Source organism: Carassius auratus, chromosome 12 (genome assembly GCF_003368295.1).
Source record: "Carassius auratus strain Wakin chromosome 12, ASM336829v1, whole genome shotgun sequence".
Taxonomy (NCBI): domain Eukaryota; kingdom Metazoa; phylum Chordata; class Actinopteri; order Cypriniformes; family Cyprinidae; genus Carassius; species Carassius auratus.
In genome coordinates this window covers 20986992-21008339 of record NC_039254.1, presented here as the reverse complement: position 1 = coordinate 21008339, position 21348 = coordinate 20986992, and the positions used below count along the sequence as shown (strand labels likewise).

Below are 21348 nucleotides of genomic sequence, written 5' to 3'. Positions count from 1 at the left end.
AGTACTGTAGCAATTTTTATACTTAACAAAACATCCTATTAAATTCCAGATTTACAAGGAGCAGCTGAACACTAGAATAGTGCTTGTCGCCATGGAGACATGGTCAACTCAGAACATGGTTTCCATTGGCGATGACCCTTTGGTGACCCTACGTGACTTTATGAAATACAGGAAGGAGAACATCAAAGAGAAGAGTGATGCAGCTCACCTGTTCTCGTATGTTATGTTTCCTTCTACATACAGATGACACGCTCAGGCTCGGTCACTGCATTTAACATATGCAATATAAATATATTGAATGTAAAATCCATTCAGTGTAATTAACACTGTGTTCTAATTTGTCGCAACACAATAAGATTCCAGCAACAAACAATCTGTCTGTCCACATCAGAAGCGAAACAGATATGAGACACAACAAAATCAATCATAGCCAATCAGAAGAGTATTTGGACAGGCTTTCTCTGCAAGTGCACTCACACTCCAGTGAAATTGCTGAGTACATAATGTAATTCATAAATATTAAACCATTTTAACATTATTTAAAATACATATTGAGTGACTGATACAATCGAATAAATAGAATAAATACAATAGAATAAACTTTGTGTTCATATTAAAGTAAATTATGCATTGTCACTTTTAGTATAATATAAAAGGCATGTAAAGTGATAATCAAACTCAAACTCACTGTTATAGATTGTATGTCATCAAGTAACCTCAGATTAACATGGAAAAGATCAATTTTATCGCGTGTCGCAGTGTCGTGTCGCATATGGTTGGGACACAGTGTTAAGCCCCATGAAACGGACTTTAGTTCATGTTTGTTAGCCTTGAGTTCATCTATATTCTAATGTACATCCAAAAGTTTTTAAAACCTTTCACTTCCTGCCAAATTGACCAAAAATAAGGTTCTAACTAAACAGTATTTAATACGTTAACATTGTTACAGTGTTTATAAATTTTTGTTAACATTAGTTAATAAAGATCTAACTGTTCATTGTTAGTCCATGTAAGCTCAGGTCTATTAAATAACATTAATAGATACAATTTTTTTATTAAAAAAATGAAATGTTGTTTAATTTTTTTTTTAACATTAACTAAGATAAATAAATGCTTTAGAAGTGTTTTTCATTGTTAGTTTATGTAAACTAATGTAGTTAACTAATGTTAACAAATTAAACCTTAAAATGCTATTTTATATCCTTCTCCCTAAAAACTAGTTTCAATCAGAAATACATCAATGAGGAAAACAAAATAATTTAGTTCAAACATTTCATGGGGCCTTATGCAAACTCTGTAAGAAGCTTAAAACCTGAAAATGTTCTGGGTATTATTTGGCCCGTAGGGGACGCACATTTCAGAGCAGAAGCAGTGGCACTGCCTACATTGAGGGGATCTGCTCACCAACACGAGGAGGAGGAGTCAATGAGGTGAGAGCTAAATGGTGGAAGTTCAGAGCTGCCAAATAGCAAAAAGCAACACTGAGCCATCACCATTTTGCCCTTAAGTCACTTTGGGAAATGTGAATTGACCCTAATTTCTTATTATAAATAACTGTTGTTCCAAAGAAATAAAATGTTTTTTTTTTTTTGTAATCTCAATCAAATAATTTCCAAATAAATATCAACGTCTGTAAATTCTCAACAATCATGTGCCAAACAGTATTTCAACTGCAGATTCACTTTAAATATAGCTTAATTTTAGAATAGAACAGACACCTTTCTTTTTTATTTTAAATGTCAGTTCATTGACTTTGTCCTATCCCAGCCCAATTTGTAGAGCCAACTATAAGTAATAAATTGTCAGTTGACTTGCATACACTGTTCAATATTTACACATTCCAACCAGCCTGGAAAAGGAAAATTTCTTCAACAACAGGTGTCAGATAAGGTGGAACTGCAGTGCACTCCAAATGCTCAGCGTTTCAGAGTGGGATTTTGGACAATATCAGCATAAATACTTACTAATTCTTGGTTTAAATGTAAAATGAAAATAACTTGCATTTATCATTGATGACCATCATTAAGACACTTTGCATTAAATCATCTGCTAAATGAATATTAATTTTCCATCTGTGTGTGCATGTCAGTATGGAAACGTGGGGCCCATGGCTATAACCTTGTGTCAGAGTTTAGGACAGAACCTTGGTATGATGTGGAATAAAGATCGTGCTACTGCAGGTAAACATTTTTCTGCTTAATAAACAATCCTTCCGCTCTTGACGAAATATATCTAAATAAATGAAGACTGCTGACTGTTGTAATTAATTTGTGTGTTGTAGGAGACTGTAAGTGTCCAGATCCGTGGTTAGGCTGCATCATGGAGGATACCGGGTCAGTCATGTTTTTTGCTCTTTGTATAGGTGCTTAGGTATTTAATACTCATGCTAGATAAAAGTGTGATGCAAGTGCATGAGCTCAATCACAAATGTTTGGCAATTTCATTGGTCATTTTCTATGAATTTAAATACAATGTAATTCTACTTCAATACATTCAAATTTAAATTACGATTCTGAATTATGTTTTCTACAGTAACTGAATTAGAATTTTAGCCATTCTCAATTAATTTCTGAATGGCACACAAGCTTCTTGCATTACTGTAACCACAGTGCTCAAGTGGGTCCAAATGTCTTTGCCATTAAACCAGATTGTTACTCCTCAGATTGCTAGCTATACACATTTGTGAAATCCAGATGCTCTACAAGATTTTATTTGAACCGTTGCTTAACCATGGAGAGTATTTTTTTATTTCAAGTCTTAATGTGCAACAGAAACAAAATAACTTGTGGACATTAAGACTTGAAATTAAAAATACTCTCCATGGAAGTTGCTTTGGATAAAAGATATATAAAAGGTAACTGAACACTGTGAAATGCATTATGTCTTCCTGACAGATACTATCTACCCAGAAAGTTTTCACGGTGCAGTATAGAGGAGTACATTAAATTCCTCCAGCAAGGAGGAGGGAGTTGCCTCTTCAATAAACCTAACAAGGTTTGTCTGGAACATCCACTAAAAATGGGAAGAGAAAATTTATAAAAAATTATTAAGCAAAAAAGCTGTTTTATTGACTAAATAGTAGGGTGATTTTATCAAATGCTTAGTACATTTTCACAGACAATATTTTAGCAAATTGTTTAGTCTTTGACCTAATCTTTGTAGAAGGACAAGAATACATTTTACGTCAGCAGATTTTATTGAGCTTTGACAACTCATACTGAGTCCTGGATATTCAGCCTGCCAGTCACAGTGATGGTGACATAAAAACATTTGCGATCCAATGAAAAAGGTACACTGAGCTTACAACACTTTCATAATTAAAAGAATAGCATATACAGGTACATCTGAATAAATTATAATGTCGTGGAAAAGTTCATTTATTTCAGTAATTCAACTCAAATTGTGAAACTCATGTATTAAATAAATTCAGTACACAGACTTAAGTAGTTTAAGTCTTTGGTTCTTTTAATTGTGATGATTTTGGCTCACATTTAACAAGAACCCACCAATATTACTATCTCAACAAATTAAAATACATCATAAGACCAGTAGAAATGAATTGTTGGCCTTTGGAAAGTATCTTCATTTACTGTACATGTAATCAATACTTGGTTGGGGCTCCTTTTGCTTTGATTACTGCCTCAATTCGGCGTGGCATGGAGGTGATCAGTTTGTGGCACTGCTGAGGTGGTATGGAAGCCCAGGTTTCTTTGACAGTGGCCTTCAGATTCTCTATGGGTTTAAGTCTGGTGAGTTTGCAGGCCAGTCAAGCACACCAACACCATGGTCATTTAACCAACTTTTGGTGCTTTTGGGATTGTGGCTAGGTGCCAAATCCTGCTGAAAAATGAAATCAGCATCTTCATAATGCTGGTCAGCAGAAGGAATCACGAAGTGCTCCAAAATTTCTTGGTAAATGGGTGCAGTGACTTTGGTTTTCAAAAAAACACAATGGACCAACACCAGCAGATGACATTGCACCCCAAATCATCACAGACTGTGGAAACTTAACACTGGACTTCAAGCAACTTGAAATACAATGAAATACAAAACTTACTCTCATCTGAAAAGAGGACTTTGGACCTCTGGGCAACAGTCCAGTTCTTCTTCTCCTTAGCCCAGGTAAGACGCCTCTGACGTTGTCTGTGGTTCAAGAGGGGCTTAACAAGAGGAATATGACAACTGGAGCCAATTCCTTGACATCTGTATGCATTGACTCTGTATGCCTCTGTCCATTCCTTGTGAAGTTCACTGAAATTCTTGAATTGATTTTGCTTGACAATCCTCATAAGGCTGCAGTTTTCTCAGTTGGTTCTGTATCCTTTTCTTCCACACTTTTTCTTTCCACTCAACTTTTTGTTAACATGCTTGGATACAGCACTCTGTGAACAGCCAGCTTGATTAGCTGATTGGTATGTCACCATATTCTAATTTGTTGAGATAGTGAATTGGTGGGTTTTTGTTAAATGTCAGCCAAAATCATCACAAAAACTTAAACTACTTCAGTCTGTGTGCACTGAATTTAATACAGGAGTTTCACAATTTGAGTTGAATTACTTAAATAAATGAACTTTTCCACAACATTTTAATTTATTTAGATGAACCTGTACATGTAACCAGCCCCAATTATGCACTGTACAAATCTGTCAGTATAAACTTTAAATTGTAGTTTAGCTGTGCTGCTTATGCCAAATTGTATGTTGGAAATTGGAACCCCACTCCTAAAGCACCACATACTGTACATCACATTTAAGGCTCAGCTGCTGCAGACACTAATGTGTGAGTACCAGCACATAGCGCATAGGCACACAGTGCTTGTGCCCTTCTGCACATCAGTAGCCTACACAATGTTCATCTTGTGACAGTTATGGTGGAGATCCAGTGACTTAAAGCATTGTAGAGTGTCTTGTGTCTCCTTCTCCAGAGATCCTAATTCTTACCACTAATGTAGCAAACAGTGAGTTCACAATCTTAGAAAATGAGAAGACAACTAAAAGTAGATGTTTACACTCTAAAAATGCTGGGTTAAAAACAACCCAACTTGGGTTATTTGGAAACCCAGCGATGGGTAAATATTGGACAGAACACATGGGTTATTTTGATGCAGCTGGTTGGTTTAATTGTGTTTACCCAACATGCTGGGTTGTTTTATTTAAGTAAAGTCTTGTTTAAAAATTATTATTTTGCGGGTTTAAAATGGTCTGGAAATTAAAAATCACACACAGAATTACTGGAGGCAACAGCAGTAATCAAAAGATAAACATTTATTATCAAGCAAGAACACCCATGGACAAAATTCAAGACAAATTGAATTTATTTCGATGAACACGGCATAGTTTATAAAATTACATTTAAACTAATTTCACAAGCATTTTAGAAATAAAAAAATTTACATTTAAAAGTAGCATTTTAATTTAAGTTTATTCAACCATTCTCTGTAATTACTTTTAACTGAAATTGCGCTAATTCTCCTCCGAGTGTGTCACAAAAATCTGAGCCGGCGATGGACTGCTGTTCACCGAGGAAGTGCGAATCCTCAGATTACCGACTCGCGTTTCACTCGTTGTTAAAAGATGCCGTGACTGACTCCATAACCTGCCCATAAACAAACAGTACTGAGATTAGAGAACGTATTTTAACAGCAAATTAAATTAAACTATTATTATAATGTATTATAATTAGTATTATAATTAATAAAATCCATTTATGTTATTCAGAGCAAAAGGCGTTTCCATCATACAAAGCGACCGCTGCTGAAGCAGCTGACCGACATCTTGTCCTTTTGTTGTGTAAAATATTATAATTTACAGCACAGTAAAGACATTATAAATTAAAAAAAAATGTGTACAATCCTTTATTTCTCTGAACAAGTGCACAAAGTCTAAATCTTAGAACCGCTCTCTCCTGTAGAGGACTCAAAAAGCCTATGCTCTGACTGTAACTCAGCAGCTGGGATGTTTTGGCAGAGACAGGCTCAACTCAGTGGTTAGGTAGAATTTTTTTTTTTTTAAATAACATTAAAAATAACCCAGCAGCTTAGTTACAGAAAAACTACCTAGCACCTGGGTGGGCAAAATGACCCAACAAACTGAACCCACCATTTGGGTTAAAAATAACCCAGAAATTTTCGGAGTGTATGGTTGTTAGAATGGCAAGGTACACTCAGCATAATACAAAAATAATTAAATTCCAACACCAATGAAAATTATAAAAAAATAACCTGTGCCACTTATAGTGCAGTGCATGCTTGTAAATGGAATATCTTCCACCACAGACATCATAATGAATATATGAAGTAGCTTTAATGTATTTAACTACGTTTACCATATAGCTTTCTCTGCAGGATATATTAAGGTTATTTTAGCTTGCTCAACACTGCATATTTAATATAAGTATGGGGCAGTGACATTTTTACTGTCGCTACAGTTGTTGGATCCTCCTGAATGTGGCAATGGCTTTGTGGAACAAGGAGAAGAATGTGACTGTGGCTCCCAAGTGGTGGGTGATGAGATAACTTAACACACATTTCCTTATATAATTTATTATATCCTCACCCTGCCTTAAAGGGATAGTTCACTCAAAAATGTAAATCCTATCATCATTTACAAACATTAGCTATTGACTCCAACAGTATGGAAAAAAAAATATTATGGAAGACACAAACTTTGTTCAAAATATATTTGGGAAAAAAACTTGTACAGGTTCGGAACAAGAGAAGGGTGAGTTTTCCTTTTTAGATGAACTGTCCCTTTAAAGAATGCCCAAATGCACAAGCTTTTTGCAATGCTGTGATAAGCTAATTGGCTGTTTTTATTGAATGTGCACTCTTGTAGGATTGCTCTCGTGCTGGGGGTGCATGCTGTAAAAAATGCACTTTGACCCATGATGCAATGTGTAGCAATGGACTCTGTTGTAGCCGTTGCAAGGTAAGTGGTGTTCGAATTGTTCACCTAAAAATTTTGATTATCATCATCTGCTTACCTTCATGTCATCACCAAGAGTTGTCAATCTCCAAATAGGACCAAAGGAGCATCATAGTGGTGATCTTAGTCCTTTTGGAGCTTGACAGTCCTTGCTCATTAAGCATCACAAAAAATGTCCATAATACAATAGCTTTGTGTAAAAAAACAAACAAACAAAAAAACCAAACACAAAAATGTAAGTTATTATCTACTGAAAATTCCCCTCCACTGTTGCAGATCTCGTGCATTTATGTATATTGCAGCATAAGACAGCATGTTACACATAAACACATAAAGTTTGAATATGCAGACGTATGAATGAGAGGGCAGTTTTCTGTGAATAATGACTTTTAGGGGTAGTTTGTTTAAAAATTTAAATTATTTTATCATGTTCTCATCCTCACATCCGTCCAAAACTTTATTGACTTTCTTTCTTCCATGGAACACAAAGAAAATGCAAAAGCACCATATATGTAGACCATATGATTTGTACTATGACTCTTCCAAGACACCTGGTGAATGGATACATAAATAATGTTTGATGGTAAAATATATTTAACCTTTGATATATTTCCTGAGTTTTACACAAATTACTGTTAATACTATTATACTGACCAACAAGTGACAAACAAAAAAATGACAAGAAAACAAATCTAAAGGTTTGACTTAAAGCAGTGCTGCGCAGACTTATCGGTATATGACACTAAAGTACTTTGATAGCTATAGAGAGCAGATGGCTCTGTAAGCCTTCCAATCACTCTCAGGATACTTGGATGTTATATACTGATCAGTCTGCACAGTGCTGCTTCAAGTCGAACATAAACCTAATGAAAACATAACACATGAAGCAAAGTATTCACATGGCAAGATCACATATAGAAACAGGAAGCATGACTTTGACTAACTTAAAAGTAAAAAACTAAACTAAAAGATGCATGCCATATACAATTGCAAACATATTTTCAACAGTTGACATCTAAAGGATGCAAGTCTGAATTGTTGCCCATTATTGTTTCTCCTCTGCCCTGCCTTCTGAAACGAGTATTTTACAAAGCTCATCGGTCTGAAAAGCAAGGTGTGCTCTGATTGGCCAGCTATCCTGTGTGTTGTGATTGGCCGAATACCTCTACTGTGTGACGGAAATGTTACGCCCCTTAACATATTGTGATGCCCTGTCTTACCAGAGTAAAGAGAGATAAAAATAAAACCCATTATAAATGTGATATAAGGATGTTGATGTACAAAGTTGATGTATTTCCTCAACAACCTGCACGGATCAGCTCCAGGCATGACAAAGCGGGCAACGTTCTCTTTTGGAAGGCCAAAAATAGTAGTTTTGCTTTCACAGTGAAACACACAGTGTCTATACAACATGGCGGTGGCAGCAACAACAATACTACAATGAGAATAAAAGGTACACCTTCTTTCTTTGCGTGAACATCTGGGTGGCGTTATGCAAATCTTCCACCATAGTGATACAGAGATGTGGGGCATGTTAGAACGAGCCGTTTCAGAGGGGTGTGGATGAGTCTTTTTAAATCGCATCATATGACCCCTTTAAAAACTAAAACTAAAAACAGATAACTGGCAATATAACAGCTATTTTATACAGCTTGAACTGTTCAAAGAAACATCCTCCAAAAAAGGATTCATTGCAATAATGGATTACTGTTTCTTATAGTGAATCAATGAGTTCAACAGCCTTAGAGTGGTCAACAGATTTAGACTTTAGCCTTTCAGGCAAAACATAAATGTCACTGATAAGGTGATTTTAGGGAAATGACTGAATGAGTTAATATCACCTAGATAATATGCTCAAATGTTCTGCTGGGTGTAGAATAAAAAACCATTCGACAGTACATCTAAAAGTATTATCTCAATAAGTCAGTGGTATTTCTAGTAAAATGGTATTTCTTTATAGATTCTTTTTTAGTGGTGCTTTAATGTGTAGAGATGAAAATGTGATGAAATAATGACTGATAAAAAAAACCTTTTTTTATTTTTATTTATTTATTTATTTTTTGTGTAGGAAAGACATTTTCTTATCCAGATCTTACATCCATTTAAAATGGCTTAAAGTGCAGTGGAATATGTATGACACTGTATCAAAGGAGCTTCAGTATCTTAGTGGCAACACAATGGGGTTGCAGACATTTAATGTTGCAATGGCATGAATGGATTGTCTGTATTTGCCAAGTGCTAAGAAAAAAAAAAAACACAAAAAAACTTAATGATCCATCGAAGCAAAAGGCATGTTGGCCCAAATTGGAAGTCTTGTGCTCTTCCAAAAAGTGTCATCATGATAAAAAAATTATAAAAAAAGTTTAGAAAAATGACAACATTTATTTTCAGTACAGAGGCAATATTTCCCCCAAGAATTAAGTTAAACAGGCAATTCTAAATATTTCCAGTTGAAACTCAATGCAACAACAATGTAAATGCAACAAAATTAAGCCATGACCCCAAGTTATCCCTGGTTAAAAATGCACATTATACTATACATTTAAAACCATCAAGTTAATAATGCAAAGGAGAACAAGGAGAATATACAATATTTTTAATAGATTTTTAATTTATAAATAGACTTTGATTTTTGACTTGATCTTGTTAGGTACATCTTGTCACCCGGAAAACTTTTATCTTGCATGCGCCAATCTGGCAGCTAGAAAAAGAGAAGTTTTAAATGGTCCAGTAAAATATTTATATGTAAGACATTGGCATACTAATGTAGAGGTAGCAATGTTTTCTCTTAGGGTGGCAGTTGCCAGGCCATGTTACAAAACAGCCTCAATGATTAATTCACAAATCAGACTCTTCTAAGTTAGTTGACTCCATTATTCAATCTACAATGGAGCTGTGCATTCACTGGAAAGAAGGATCAGTGAATAACTTTTTAAATTTCAGCATGTTTCTCCGATCAATATATTGCTTATAATTTCTCCTATTGTGCTCCACAGAAGAAAGAGAGTCATAAGGCCAATTCACACTGCATCGACAGATACAGACCAATGGCCACTGTCATCAGATTACAGTATGTCACTTTTCAGACATTCCAAGACATCCCAAATGCTGATTCTACATGGCAAAAATAAGCTCTAACCAATGCCAACAGATGCTGACAGGGTAACACTGATCTGACAAAACCCAGGGAAACATGTCTGTTGCTGTCTGTCGGCGCAGTGTGAATTGGCCTATACAGCTTTGGAAGAGCCTGAGGGTGCACTATTCATTTTTGAAGGGACTAGTCATCAGTCAGTCGATTTTTATAATTTAGTGTGATTCATTTTGTTTGTGTGTTGCAGTATGAGCAGAGAGGAGTGATCTGCAGGGATGCAGTGAATGACTGTGATGTGCCGGAAACATGCACTGGTGATTCGAGTAAAGTAATGATACATTTATATAAAATCATCATTTAAATCATTGTTATCATAATAATGTAAGAAATTTACATGTACTTTTCATTAATTTCTCAAACAGTGTCCACATAATGTCCACAAACTGGATGGTTACATGTGCAATGCTGGACTGGTAAAATTATTTCTGTCTAATGTGAACCTTACATGCTTCTTGGAACCATAGTACTAAGCATTGTTAATGTATTTTACTTACATGATTTACTGCATAACACTGCAGACATATCTCGTTAAACAATTACATGGCTAAGATTTAAACTAAATGGTTTTTAATGTGCCATTGAGGGGCACTCAGTAATTTTTTTTTGTTGATGTTGTTGTGCAGGCTGATTTGGCAGTTGGCTTGGATTTAGTTAAAGCTTTCAGTATATGGACACAAAAGTGTTCAAAAGTGTAAGTAGGACTGAGTGTATATGTGTAGACGGTAAGCTGATACTCTCTTCTTGCTCCGTCAGGGGCGCTGCTATGGGGGTAGCTGCAAGACCAGGGATGCCCAGTGTCAGGCGCTCTGGAGCCACAGTAAGTAGGTCACTTATGTTGAACAATATGTATTTACATAATTATTATAATGCTTAGTCAGGCAAAATATATTAATTTAAATAAACAGATTAATGATGAATGAAACACAAGTTGCCTGCAGAACTCTGCACTCTGATTTGAAGATTTGAGGTGGTTGTAGAAAAGAGTAATGATAGAGGCAGCCACTGGACTGTGCTAATATTGATAACCTTCATCATACAGGATATTAGAGCTGTCTGAATTTGTCAGATGAATGTCCTTAGATTACTTGATGGCTGTGATTATATAGTGATTTTAAATTAGTGCCGTAAATAATTTTGAAAATAATTTTTATTGTTTTTAAAAAGGTCTGCTTACAACTCATGCATATGGAACCATTTAATTAAGAGTAACCTAGATGAATTAATGCTATAGATGTATTGTTAATTGTTAGTCCCTAGTTGTATTTGTCAGGGAAAGTGTCACATGAAAGTAATATGTTACACATATTAATACATATAAAGTCAAACACATCAATTATTTTAAAATACATTTTGTAAATTAATAATTATGGCTGTTTTAATCAAATATTCCACACATTGAAATATCTAGGGAATTTTCATCACATTTTGTTTCAGTAGCACTGGTAAATTTCTGACCCTGAATGAAACCATTAAATTGTTTGATGTAAAAAATGTTTTTACAGAATATACTATAAAATGCTAAAGTTTAAACCCTTACCTGCATGACACGTATTTATTTTATATAATTACGTTTTTTTTTTTTTTTTTTTTTTTTTTTACGTTTCTTGGCATATTAACATTATATCACTTAAAGGAGGGGTGAAATGCTATTTCATGCATACTGAGTTTTTTACACTGTTAAAGAGTTGGATTCCCATGCTAAACATGGACAAAGTTCCAAAAATTAAGCTGTACATTTGAAAATTTCCGAAACTTGTGACAAACCGGAAGGAGTATTTTTGGAACAAAAATACTCCTTCCGGTTTGTCACAAGTTTCGGAAATTTTTTCCGAGTATGACTCTGTGTGACGTTAGATGGAGCGGAATTTCCTTATAAGGGCACTTCTGCCGGAAGAGCACGCGCTCCCATATAGCAGAGCACTGAGAGAGTACAGGCATTCACTGATCAGAGCGAGAGCGTAGCGAAATGTCACAAAAGGAGTGTGTTTTTGGTTGCCAGGGCAAGACAACCCTGCACAAATTAACAAAAAAACAGCATTAAGGGACCAGTGGATGGAGTTTATTTTTACAGAGTATCAACAGAGTTGTGCAAGTGTCATTGTTTGTTCCCTGCATTTCGAAGATGCTTGTTTTACAAACAAGGCCCAGTTTGACGCCGGATTTGCACATCGTTTATTTCTTAAGGATAATGCAGTCCCAACGAAAAAGGGTCACGATCGTGTGTTGGAACCGGATGCGGTGATTAAAACTGCTTAAAATATCTCTGCCTCCTTGTTAGTGCGTCCGCCTCCCCTGCCGGAGACCCAGGTTCGAGCCCCGCTCGGAGCAAGTCGTTGCTGCTGCTGCTGCTCTCGGTCAGTTTCATCTGTCACAGCTTCCAAACGCTCTCAACGCAAAAGTCTAATCGCGATCGTGATTCTTTAGCTCCGCCCACACGCCTCCGCCTCTAGGCGCTCGTGTTTTTCCGGGAAAAATCGGTACAGACTATCTTTCTCTTATGAATATAATAAAACTAAAGACTTTTTGGAGTTATGAAGGATGCAATACTACTCTATAGGTACTCAAGATTAACAGGATATTGAGTGAAAACGAGCATTTCACCCCCCCCCCCCCCCTTTAAAATATATGGTTATTTATAAAGTACACAGGCACCAATATGCTATCCCATAATACCATATACATTGTCACCATTTTTCGGTCAGTTTCTGGCAAACGCAGCTGGTAGTTTTATTGTACATTTACTTTGATATTTTTTCCAGTGGACAACGACAGAAAGAGCCACAAAGCATCAACTTCATATTTAAATCCAGTTTATTTTATTTTATTTTATTATATTTTTTTTTTTTTTAGAAAGACATAAAAACTGCTGTCAACCACATCCAGGGCATGCACACTGTATAGGCTGCACTTACACTTGGCATCAACGTGCGACCTGTATCCAGATGTTGTCCACATACACGTTGAAAAGACAATTGTAAATGCAGTTCTGATCAGAATGTATTCGTATCAGCGTGTCCTGGTCCAGAGGTAGTCAAAGGTGCATTGTGATCGGATCTCAGTGTCATGTAACGCAATCCAGCTATCGTGTCTGCATTCGCAGGTCGACATCATGCAAAATGCCACCCCTCTCGCGAACCATCAGAAAAAAATACAGAGAACACCCATGTGGAGACTAGTGAGACTCCTACACTTATCTTTGATTAGTAAAATGCCCTGTGACTGAAAATCTTTTCAAAAGAATACGAACCACTTCAGGTTGACTTTGCACTGGGCCATTCTCTGCAGACCTGTTTAAATATTGCATGGAAAAGACAGATCCAATCGATTCTATCTTATCCATATAGAAAAGTCAGTTGATTTTGCCCAGTGTAAACCCGTTGTGTTCTGATTGACTGATGATCCAATCTGCTTGATCGGATTCACACCATTGATTGATTTATTCACACCAGGAAATGCATTAGTTCACTTGCTTTGGATCGGACCAAATACAATGTTGATTTTTTTGGTTTGGTGTGGTTTGCTTTCACACTGCCCTTTTAACAAGTGAACCAGAAACTGTAAACTAAACCACAAGTGTGCCTAAGGTCCATTCATTGGTTCATCCATTTAACTGTACTAGACTTTGTTTGGAACCGGACCGAGACCACCTCTTCAGAGTCTTGTTTTCGGTTGTGTGGTCCGCGCTCTAGTGCGATTACTGTATTCACACCTGCCCAAAAGATCTGCACCAAGAGGGGAAACTAACTTGAGTTTGATTCAATCGAACCAAACTAGACGGGTGTGAATACACCCTAATATTAAGACTGCACATGCACAATGCTTTGTTTATTTGACTGTCTGTGTCATTAGATGCAGCAGATCGCATGTGTTATGAGAAGCTGAACACTGAAGGTACGGAGCGTGGCAACTGTGGTCAGGACAGCAGCTCACACAGCTGGATTCAGTGCAATAAACAGTGAGTATATAAACAGCCAGAACACTGTTTTAACATTTTCAGTGATATAATTATTTCTCCCGTTGCTGGAAAGTTAATATTTTCCCTCTTTGTCTGTCTTCCACTATCATTTCTGTGTTCTTTCATAGGGATGTGTTGTGCGGATTTTTATTATGCACTAATATCACAGTGAAACCACGGTATGGAGACTTAAATGGAGAAATCACAAGTCTTACCATCTACCATCAGAACAAGTACCTGGATTGTCGGTAAATACATACATCTTTTCTTTAAGCATGAAATTAGGACTTTTACTGCTGCATTACTGCAGCACCTCACACCATGAGTGTCTCAAAGATAGCTCTTTTAGTTTAAGAAATAACCCAATCTCATGAGAGGATACAATTACTTTGAGTTGCTTTCTTATGAATTTGTAAAATGTGATTTATACGGAAACAAACTCTAAATTTAACCATCAGTGGGCAACAAGCAAAAAACATGCAGATGAGATAGTAATAATTCATTTGAAATAGTTAAAAATTGCCACAAGAGTGTGTTAGAAAATAAACACTGTTAATCTCCAGACACCTCTGTTCTGTTCTAGAGGAGCTCCAAGTAACCTCCCCTACTTTGCAGTGTGCATTTGTGTGTAAAACTGAGCTGTTTTTTTATGTTCAGCGGGGGTCATGCAGTGTTAGAAGATGGCACTGATCTCGGGTACGTGGAGGACGGCACGCCCTGTGGTCCTAATATGATGTGCCTGGACCATCGGTGTCTTCCGGTCACCACCTTCAACCTGTCATCCTGTCCTGGGTCGTCCTCTTCTCACGTGTGCTCTGATCATGGGGTGAGCTGTTCTTCTGTGAAAAATCACAGTCTCATACTGTTTCAAGGGTTTATATAAGGTATATTCTCTCATCCTTTCTTAAAATATTGGTCTGTTTTGTTCAAAGCGAGAGTAAGCAATTAATGTAAAATTATCAGATGTTGCAGGATATTAAAAAGTCTAAATGCGAGAAAGAAATGAAGGGATTTAGATAATAGTCAGTTTTGCTGTAAGTAAGAATGAACAATACTCAGAAACAATGAAAAACAGCCAGTTGTCAAAGTGTCTGATGTAAGATTTTCCAAATTTAATAAGCAGTGATTTAATTGACAGTGTTGACTCTGTTCACCATGCATCAGATTAATAGAACTGTTTTACATCCTTGTCCAGAAAGTTCTCCTACACTGTACTACAGTGATTGTAGTGTGTATTAGCCAAAGTATTTATTTCCGGCTTTATGCTTATGACATTGTCTGCCTCTCTCCCTGTCTCAGACATGCAGTAATGAGGTGAAGTGTATCTGTGATGCAGACTACACTGGGAAGGACTGCAGTGTATATGACCCTATTCCCGACCCCCAGCCTCAAGACGGTCCTGAGAAGTACAAAGGTTCCCAACATATTCAGTCATGCGGGTGTTTGGTTTTAGTTGGACCAGCGTCTCTTTGCCTGTGTTTTAAATGTTTACTCAGGATTCAGTTAGCTTCATCACTGAGCCTTTACAGTTCAGAGATATAACAAGGAATTATGTGTGTAAATCAAATTGGTCAAGTAGCTTATCGGTGGGTTCGCAATTGGCTTTTTGTCACGTTTTTTGGAAGTATTTGACTCATGGTGTGTGCTCATGAGGAAACCTTTTATTTATATATTACATTATTTATAATGGAGTCTTTTGATTTCAGAAATTTTAGGAACCACTTACTTCTAAGCATATGCAAAATCATCAGTCATTTCTAAGATTCTGATAGGTTAGAAGCTCAAATAATTGTAAGTGTCAAACCAAATGTTATCACAAGATGTCACCGCCTCCTTCTTCAGAGAGCTTAAGCCCACTGTTTGAGTCAAAGCTAAAAATCAATTTGTACAGGAAGGAAAGAAACAAGACTAGACTAAAAACTAACATTTAAAATTTAAGCACATGACAAAATCATGATTAAAAATATATAGCAAGAATGTAACAGAAAACTAATGATAAATGCATGTTTTTTTTTTTTTTTCTGTCTGACTGTCCACAGGTCCGAGTGGTACAAACATCATTATTGGCTCAATAGCGGGAGCGATACTACTGGCAGCTATAGTATTGGGAGGAACAGGCTGGGGCTTCAAGTAAGACATCCACGATTACTGCAGAAAATGCTGTTCGAGTAGCATTTTCCTCTTTTCAGTTCAACAGTGACTTCCTGCCTTTTCAGCAGCCTTGGTTCTTGTAGTATTTTTGCTTTTTTTTTTTTTTTTTTAGGGTTTCTAAAATGTTTTACTTGACAAAAAATAAATAATACTAATAATAATAATTCTGAAACATGAGATTAGAAAGCAAACAAAGCAAGCCTTAATTTAAAGTATTTAAATTTAAAGTATTTCCTTTATCTTAAACTGTGTAGTTTAGTGTCAAGTGCAAAAAGTAGTTCTCTGATAACTGATTAAATACATGGTCATGCACAGAAATGCATAAAACAATCTTTTTAATGCATTGCCCTATAATGTCTAAATCTTACTTTTATGAGAAATGCAGCACAATTTCTAATGTGACATTTACTTTTGCTTAATTTAATCCCATTTTTTCTCTCTCTGTTTTGTTTCTTGATTACAGAAATATCAGAAGAGGAAGGTATGACCATGCCCAACAGGACATGATGTGATGTCATACATCCATGTCCACCTGACACATTTTGCACCAGCCGTTTTCACGTCTTCGCCTGCCCATTTAGTTTCTCTGAGTTTTGTTTTATTCTGTTTTATTTTATTTTAAATGTTTGCATTTCCTTCGTTACAAATTCATTTCAATGCACCAATCAATCAATACATCACATTTGTTCCCTAACTCCATTACACAGTTACATTCCATTACATAATGCATTTTATTAGATTACCAGTACAATAACATTGGCCAGTTTAGTTGGTATTTATAATAATGCCATTATTGTTGTCAAACACTATTAATATTAACTAACTGAGTATTATTTTATATCAAATATCTTGTCATTTTAAGATTCAGATTGCATATATTTGAGGCTAATACAGCCTCCTCCACAAATACACCTTGGTATATAAACTATATGGACAAATAATGTCTCAAATTATCCTTTTGATCTTCCAAATTATTCACAGAAATCTAACCTTTATTTTAAGTAAAATAATTTATAGGGGAAAAACTTGTCGTCTTCTTATGGCGAATCATTTATACAGAAATGTTTATATTCCACAATTAAAAGAGGGCATTCCTTTATTTTGCAGCCACCCTTTGCTATGATAATCTTATCCTATCATGTGTTGTAAGGTTGATGACTCACATAAAGCAAGAGATCTGACACCATTCCTTTATACAAAATCTCTTCAAATCCTTCATTATGTGAGCAGTGAACCATGTGTGCTTTCAATCCTTGTCCATAGATGTGGGCATTTCAACCGTTGAACTATATTATTTTCTCTGATTTGTGCTGCTTAAACTTTGTCACAAATCATCACTACATTCTCAAGTCTTCCCCCCATGACTTGCTATGTGTGTCTACATCGACATGTAAACTGTTATGCATTATACTCAAATCAGTTTTTTTGTCATTTTACCATCAGTTAAATAAAATACCAAGCGCTCAGTGTTTCGGTTTGACAACTGCTCTTCATGCTTAATTCTTTGTTTCTAAAAGACTCTTAGAATAATAAATTCACACAATACATGTAATTATATGTTATATTATATTAAAAATGAATTAATGTGGCAAGTCATTCCTTTTATGCAGTGTACTTTATTTTCCAGAAAATATTGAACTAACAATTAAGAAAGAAAGCAAATGTGCTGAAATAACATAACTTACAAATTTATTTCATTTTTCTCTTTCTTTAATAAAAACCTTGTTTTAATTTGTAATAATTTGATAATAATCCGCCCCCAGCTTCACTTTCTATCCTGTTAGAAGTATTATAAAATCCTTTTAAAAACTGCTAAAATAAAACTGGTGAAATAATATCAAAAGTTTAAAAGATAGTAAGCTTTGTGATGATATGGGCATACCGTATTCAAATCCTGGCTTGTGACCCACCATCCTTCCTGTCATTACACTGTCCTATGTAAATAAAGGTAAAAAAAAAAAAAAATTGTTAAAAAAAAAATAATAATAAAGACTATATATATATATATATATATATATATATATATATATATATATATATATATATATATATATATATATATATATATATAGAATATATAGAAAGGAAGAAGAACGTAAGCAATCTCTTAATCCCTCAATGATGAGCAATGGTTACATTTTTGGCTCTTTTTACTAAAATTCTTTTAATTAGAATTTTTTTTTTTGTCATATACTTCAAATCACACAATTTCTTAAATTGGAAAACAAATAAAGAAAACAAATAATGCATAGTGAGTTGTATCATTTAACGTATTGATTCTCTTCCTTTATTTTCCCTCATTTCTGTCTATTCTTCAGATCTGGAGGGGGATAAAGCATCTCATCTGCTCCCCTGTGCTTCTGCACTGTGTTCTTTAAACTTTGAGGGAAACAGAAGAAACTACAGATGTCTTCCACTCTCTCACCAAACTCCAGTGTCATGCTGTCCTGTCTTTCCGACTTCCTGTTACTGCCTGTCACCTGTTGCCTAGAAACACTCATCAGTACATCCCATGGTAACATTTTTAAACTGATTTCGATTTTACTGATGTTGGCTATTTGTAATGGGTTTTGGCTCTTTAAACCCAGCACAGAAACGGAAAAAAAGTCATAATTTACTCACCCTCATGCAGTTTCGAACCTGTATGACTTACTCTGTTTGTCAGAAATTCACATTGTTGAATTCCAGAAAAAAAAAGAAAAGAAAAAAAAGCATCAGATAGTCAATCCGCTATATGCAGATACCTGTCTGCATATTCAAGCATGTCACTTGACACACTTCACCTTTATTTCAATTTTTTTATTTACTAATTGTGGTTCTTTACCACATTAATCGAAACATTTGCTATGCATGACCAATTTAAATGTTTTTTTTAATGCTAAAGTATAATCATTTTAGCACTGAGAAGCCTAGACTTTTCAAACACTCTCAGTTCCATGCGGATAGAAGGACAGACATTCAGTATTTACGGACGTCCCAGTGGAAATCCTAAAACAATGTATTCTCTTGCAATGGAATGTCTGCTAGCATTCCATGTTTACTCTCATGCTAGTCGGATATCTATAATCTTGCTGCTTTTACTGTCATCTATAATAGATAAAAAATATTGCATAATCATATGAATGTACTTTTAAACAACAAAAAATAAGGCATTGCTTGTATGTGTTTAATGTAGTTCATATGCACATTGCTGAGTGAGGCAAGGCAAGGTAATTTTAGTAAAATATGTATTATACTTCATTTGTGAATCTTAAGCATAAGTGGAACACCGTTTGAATGCACTGAGCTGAGCATAAGTATGTATGTATATAATGTATATGACAGAACTATTTTGCCATTTGACTGTAGAAATAAATAGCAGTCAGATATAAGCACAAATAAATTTTTGGTGTTAAGGATTAAAACAAAAGTTGTACTGACACTAATATATACAGTGGTCATGGGTAAAACAATCCATACAAAACCACAATAGTCAAAAGTCAAATTTCCAATCATTTTTATGTTACAATAATCTTATCCACTATTCAGTTTACAGGTGCACTAAGTATTTTTTCTTTATGATCTGCTGCCTGATGTCAAAGTTGACTTTTAGTGGACTGACACTTAGGTTCATGGTTTTATCGTTTTAAATGATTTTAATTTAATATTTAATTTAAAAAAAACGCAACATTTCCTAATTAGATTTACATTCAGAAATAAGCAGGCATTTTGTATTTGTGTTTACTGGGTCATTTCTGGTATTCTGTGCTTTTGGACATCATTAAATGAGAAAATCAAACAATTCTTTAAAATAACTTTTTTGTGTACACATAAGGAGATATAAAACATCATTAGTGTATTAGTAGATTAGGGTTAAGGTTAATAGAATAAATTGACGTACTTAAGTCACTTAAAGTCAGAGCTGGGTAGAATACTTTAAAATTTTAGTCTGTTACTGATTCCAAATGACATGTTTATTAACATAATCCATTACATTAAACATTTTAGATATCCCCTTTTATCATACTGATTTAAATAGATTCGTGTTTATATCATATTGATGTAAAAATAAAATGAAAACAAAAAAATTCCATTTGCTATTATTAACAAAATCAAGTGCATTAAATATTACATTATGTCAAAGTTTCCCAAACTGGTGTTTGTGAAGGAACAGCAGGGAGATTGTGAATTAAATTTATCACATCATAAAAATGCAAAATTAATTGCAGTAATTGCAATCTGATCTAATTACAAATACATATTTTTTGGAATCTGATTATGTAATCCAGATTACATGTAATCAATTACTACCCAGCTAAATTGGACTATCAAAATAAAGTGTTACTAATAAATTGAAGCATTCATGCCCTGATAGAGGAACAAGTGAACAACAGTTTTAAAGAGGTATGATTTGAATGTATGGACATTGTGTATTTCTTTAAAAATATCTTAATGTATCTGGCACTAAGTTATTGAAATGTATATTATACAACATTTTAAGGCAGTAGGGTCTTTATTGGGGACACAAAAGGCACCGGATACCAAGAATGACAACATATCAGCTCCATGCTGCTTATTGATTCTCATGCACAGCCAGCAGGAAACACTGAATTGTATTGACATCGGTGAACTTCAAGACACAGAGGCAGTGTTTAATTTACACAGAAAATACAGAGGCAGATTGTCTGGGCCATCTCAACTCCATAATGTCAGAGGCAAAAATTCAATCTTAAATTGTACATAGGGAAATTTATTTATTAGACTTTTATATTATCCCTTTAACTAACAAAACCTATTTCTTAAACTGCATTATCCTTAAGGAATGGGGGGGAAACAGGCAGCATTAGCAATGGATTCTGTGATATTCTGATTTATTCAATTAGAAATTGAATTCAATATATATATATATATATATATATATAAAGGCAAAATTTTTGACACCCTTATGTAAGCTAACCTGATGTCTCTCTTGGCTAATGTTAGGACTTTATTTCTAAGGCATAATGGAGACCTGTTCAAGCCGTTGCATAAATATTCAAACTATACTAAATAAGGTTTATGAGAATGCGACTAGCCAGAGCATATTTGTAGAAATCTAATGTACCATTTTATAGAACGACTTCGTTTAATCACAACTTAAGCATTTTTAACCTTTTCAAGTTTTAAAAATGAAAAACAAAATACTC

The 21348-nt window shown here is 35.0% G+C and overlaps 1 protein-coding gene across 2 annotated transcripts in view; it reads left to right on the top strand.

Moving 5' to 3' along the window:
• LOC113112128 (disintegrin and metalloproteinase domain-containing protein 11-like) overlaps positions 1–19985 on the top strand; it is a 39703-nt gene extending 19718 nt beyond the window's left edge. The window contains exons 11-27 of one of the 2 annotated variants that reach the window (XM_026277579.1): positions 50–216; positions 1346–1430; positions 2090–2180; positions 2282–2333; positions 2895–2994; positions 6427–6498; positions 6834–6926; positions 10265–10345; positions 10440–10490; positions 10831–10894; positions 13927–14032; positions 14161–14280; positions 14690–14858; positions 15332–15446; positions 16072–16162; positions 16647–16664; positions 18502–19985. In XM_026277579.1, coding sequence (XP_026133364.1) covers positions 50–216; positions 1346–1430; positions 2090–2180; positions 2282–2333; positions 2895–2994; positions 6427–6498; positions 6834–6926; positions 10265–10345; positions 10440–10490; positions 10831–10894; positions 13927–14032; positions 14161–14280; positions 14690–14858; positions 15332–15446; positions 16072–16162; positions 16647–16664; positions 18502–18517 — 1491 coding nt within the window. In that variant the 3' untranslated portion in view covers positions 18518–19985. Of the gene's footprint in view, positions 1–49; positions 217–1345; positions 1431–2089; positions 2181–2281; positions 2334–2894; positions 2995–6426; positions 6499–6833; positions 6927–10264; positions 10346–10439; positions 10491–10830; positions 10895–13926; positions 14033–14160; positions 14281–14689; positions 14859–15331; positions 15447–16071; positions 16163–16646; positions 17878–18501 lie in introns of those variants that run through there. The other variant, XM_026277578.1, reaches the window with a different exon arrangement.
• The last annotated feature ends 1363 nt before the right edge of the window (positions 19986–21348 follow it).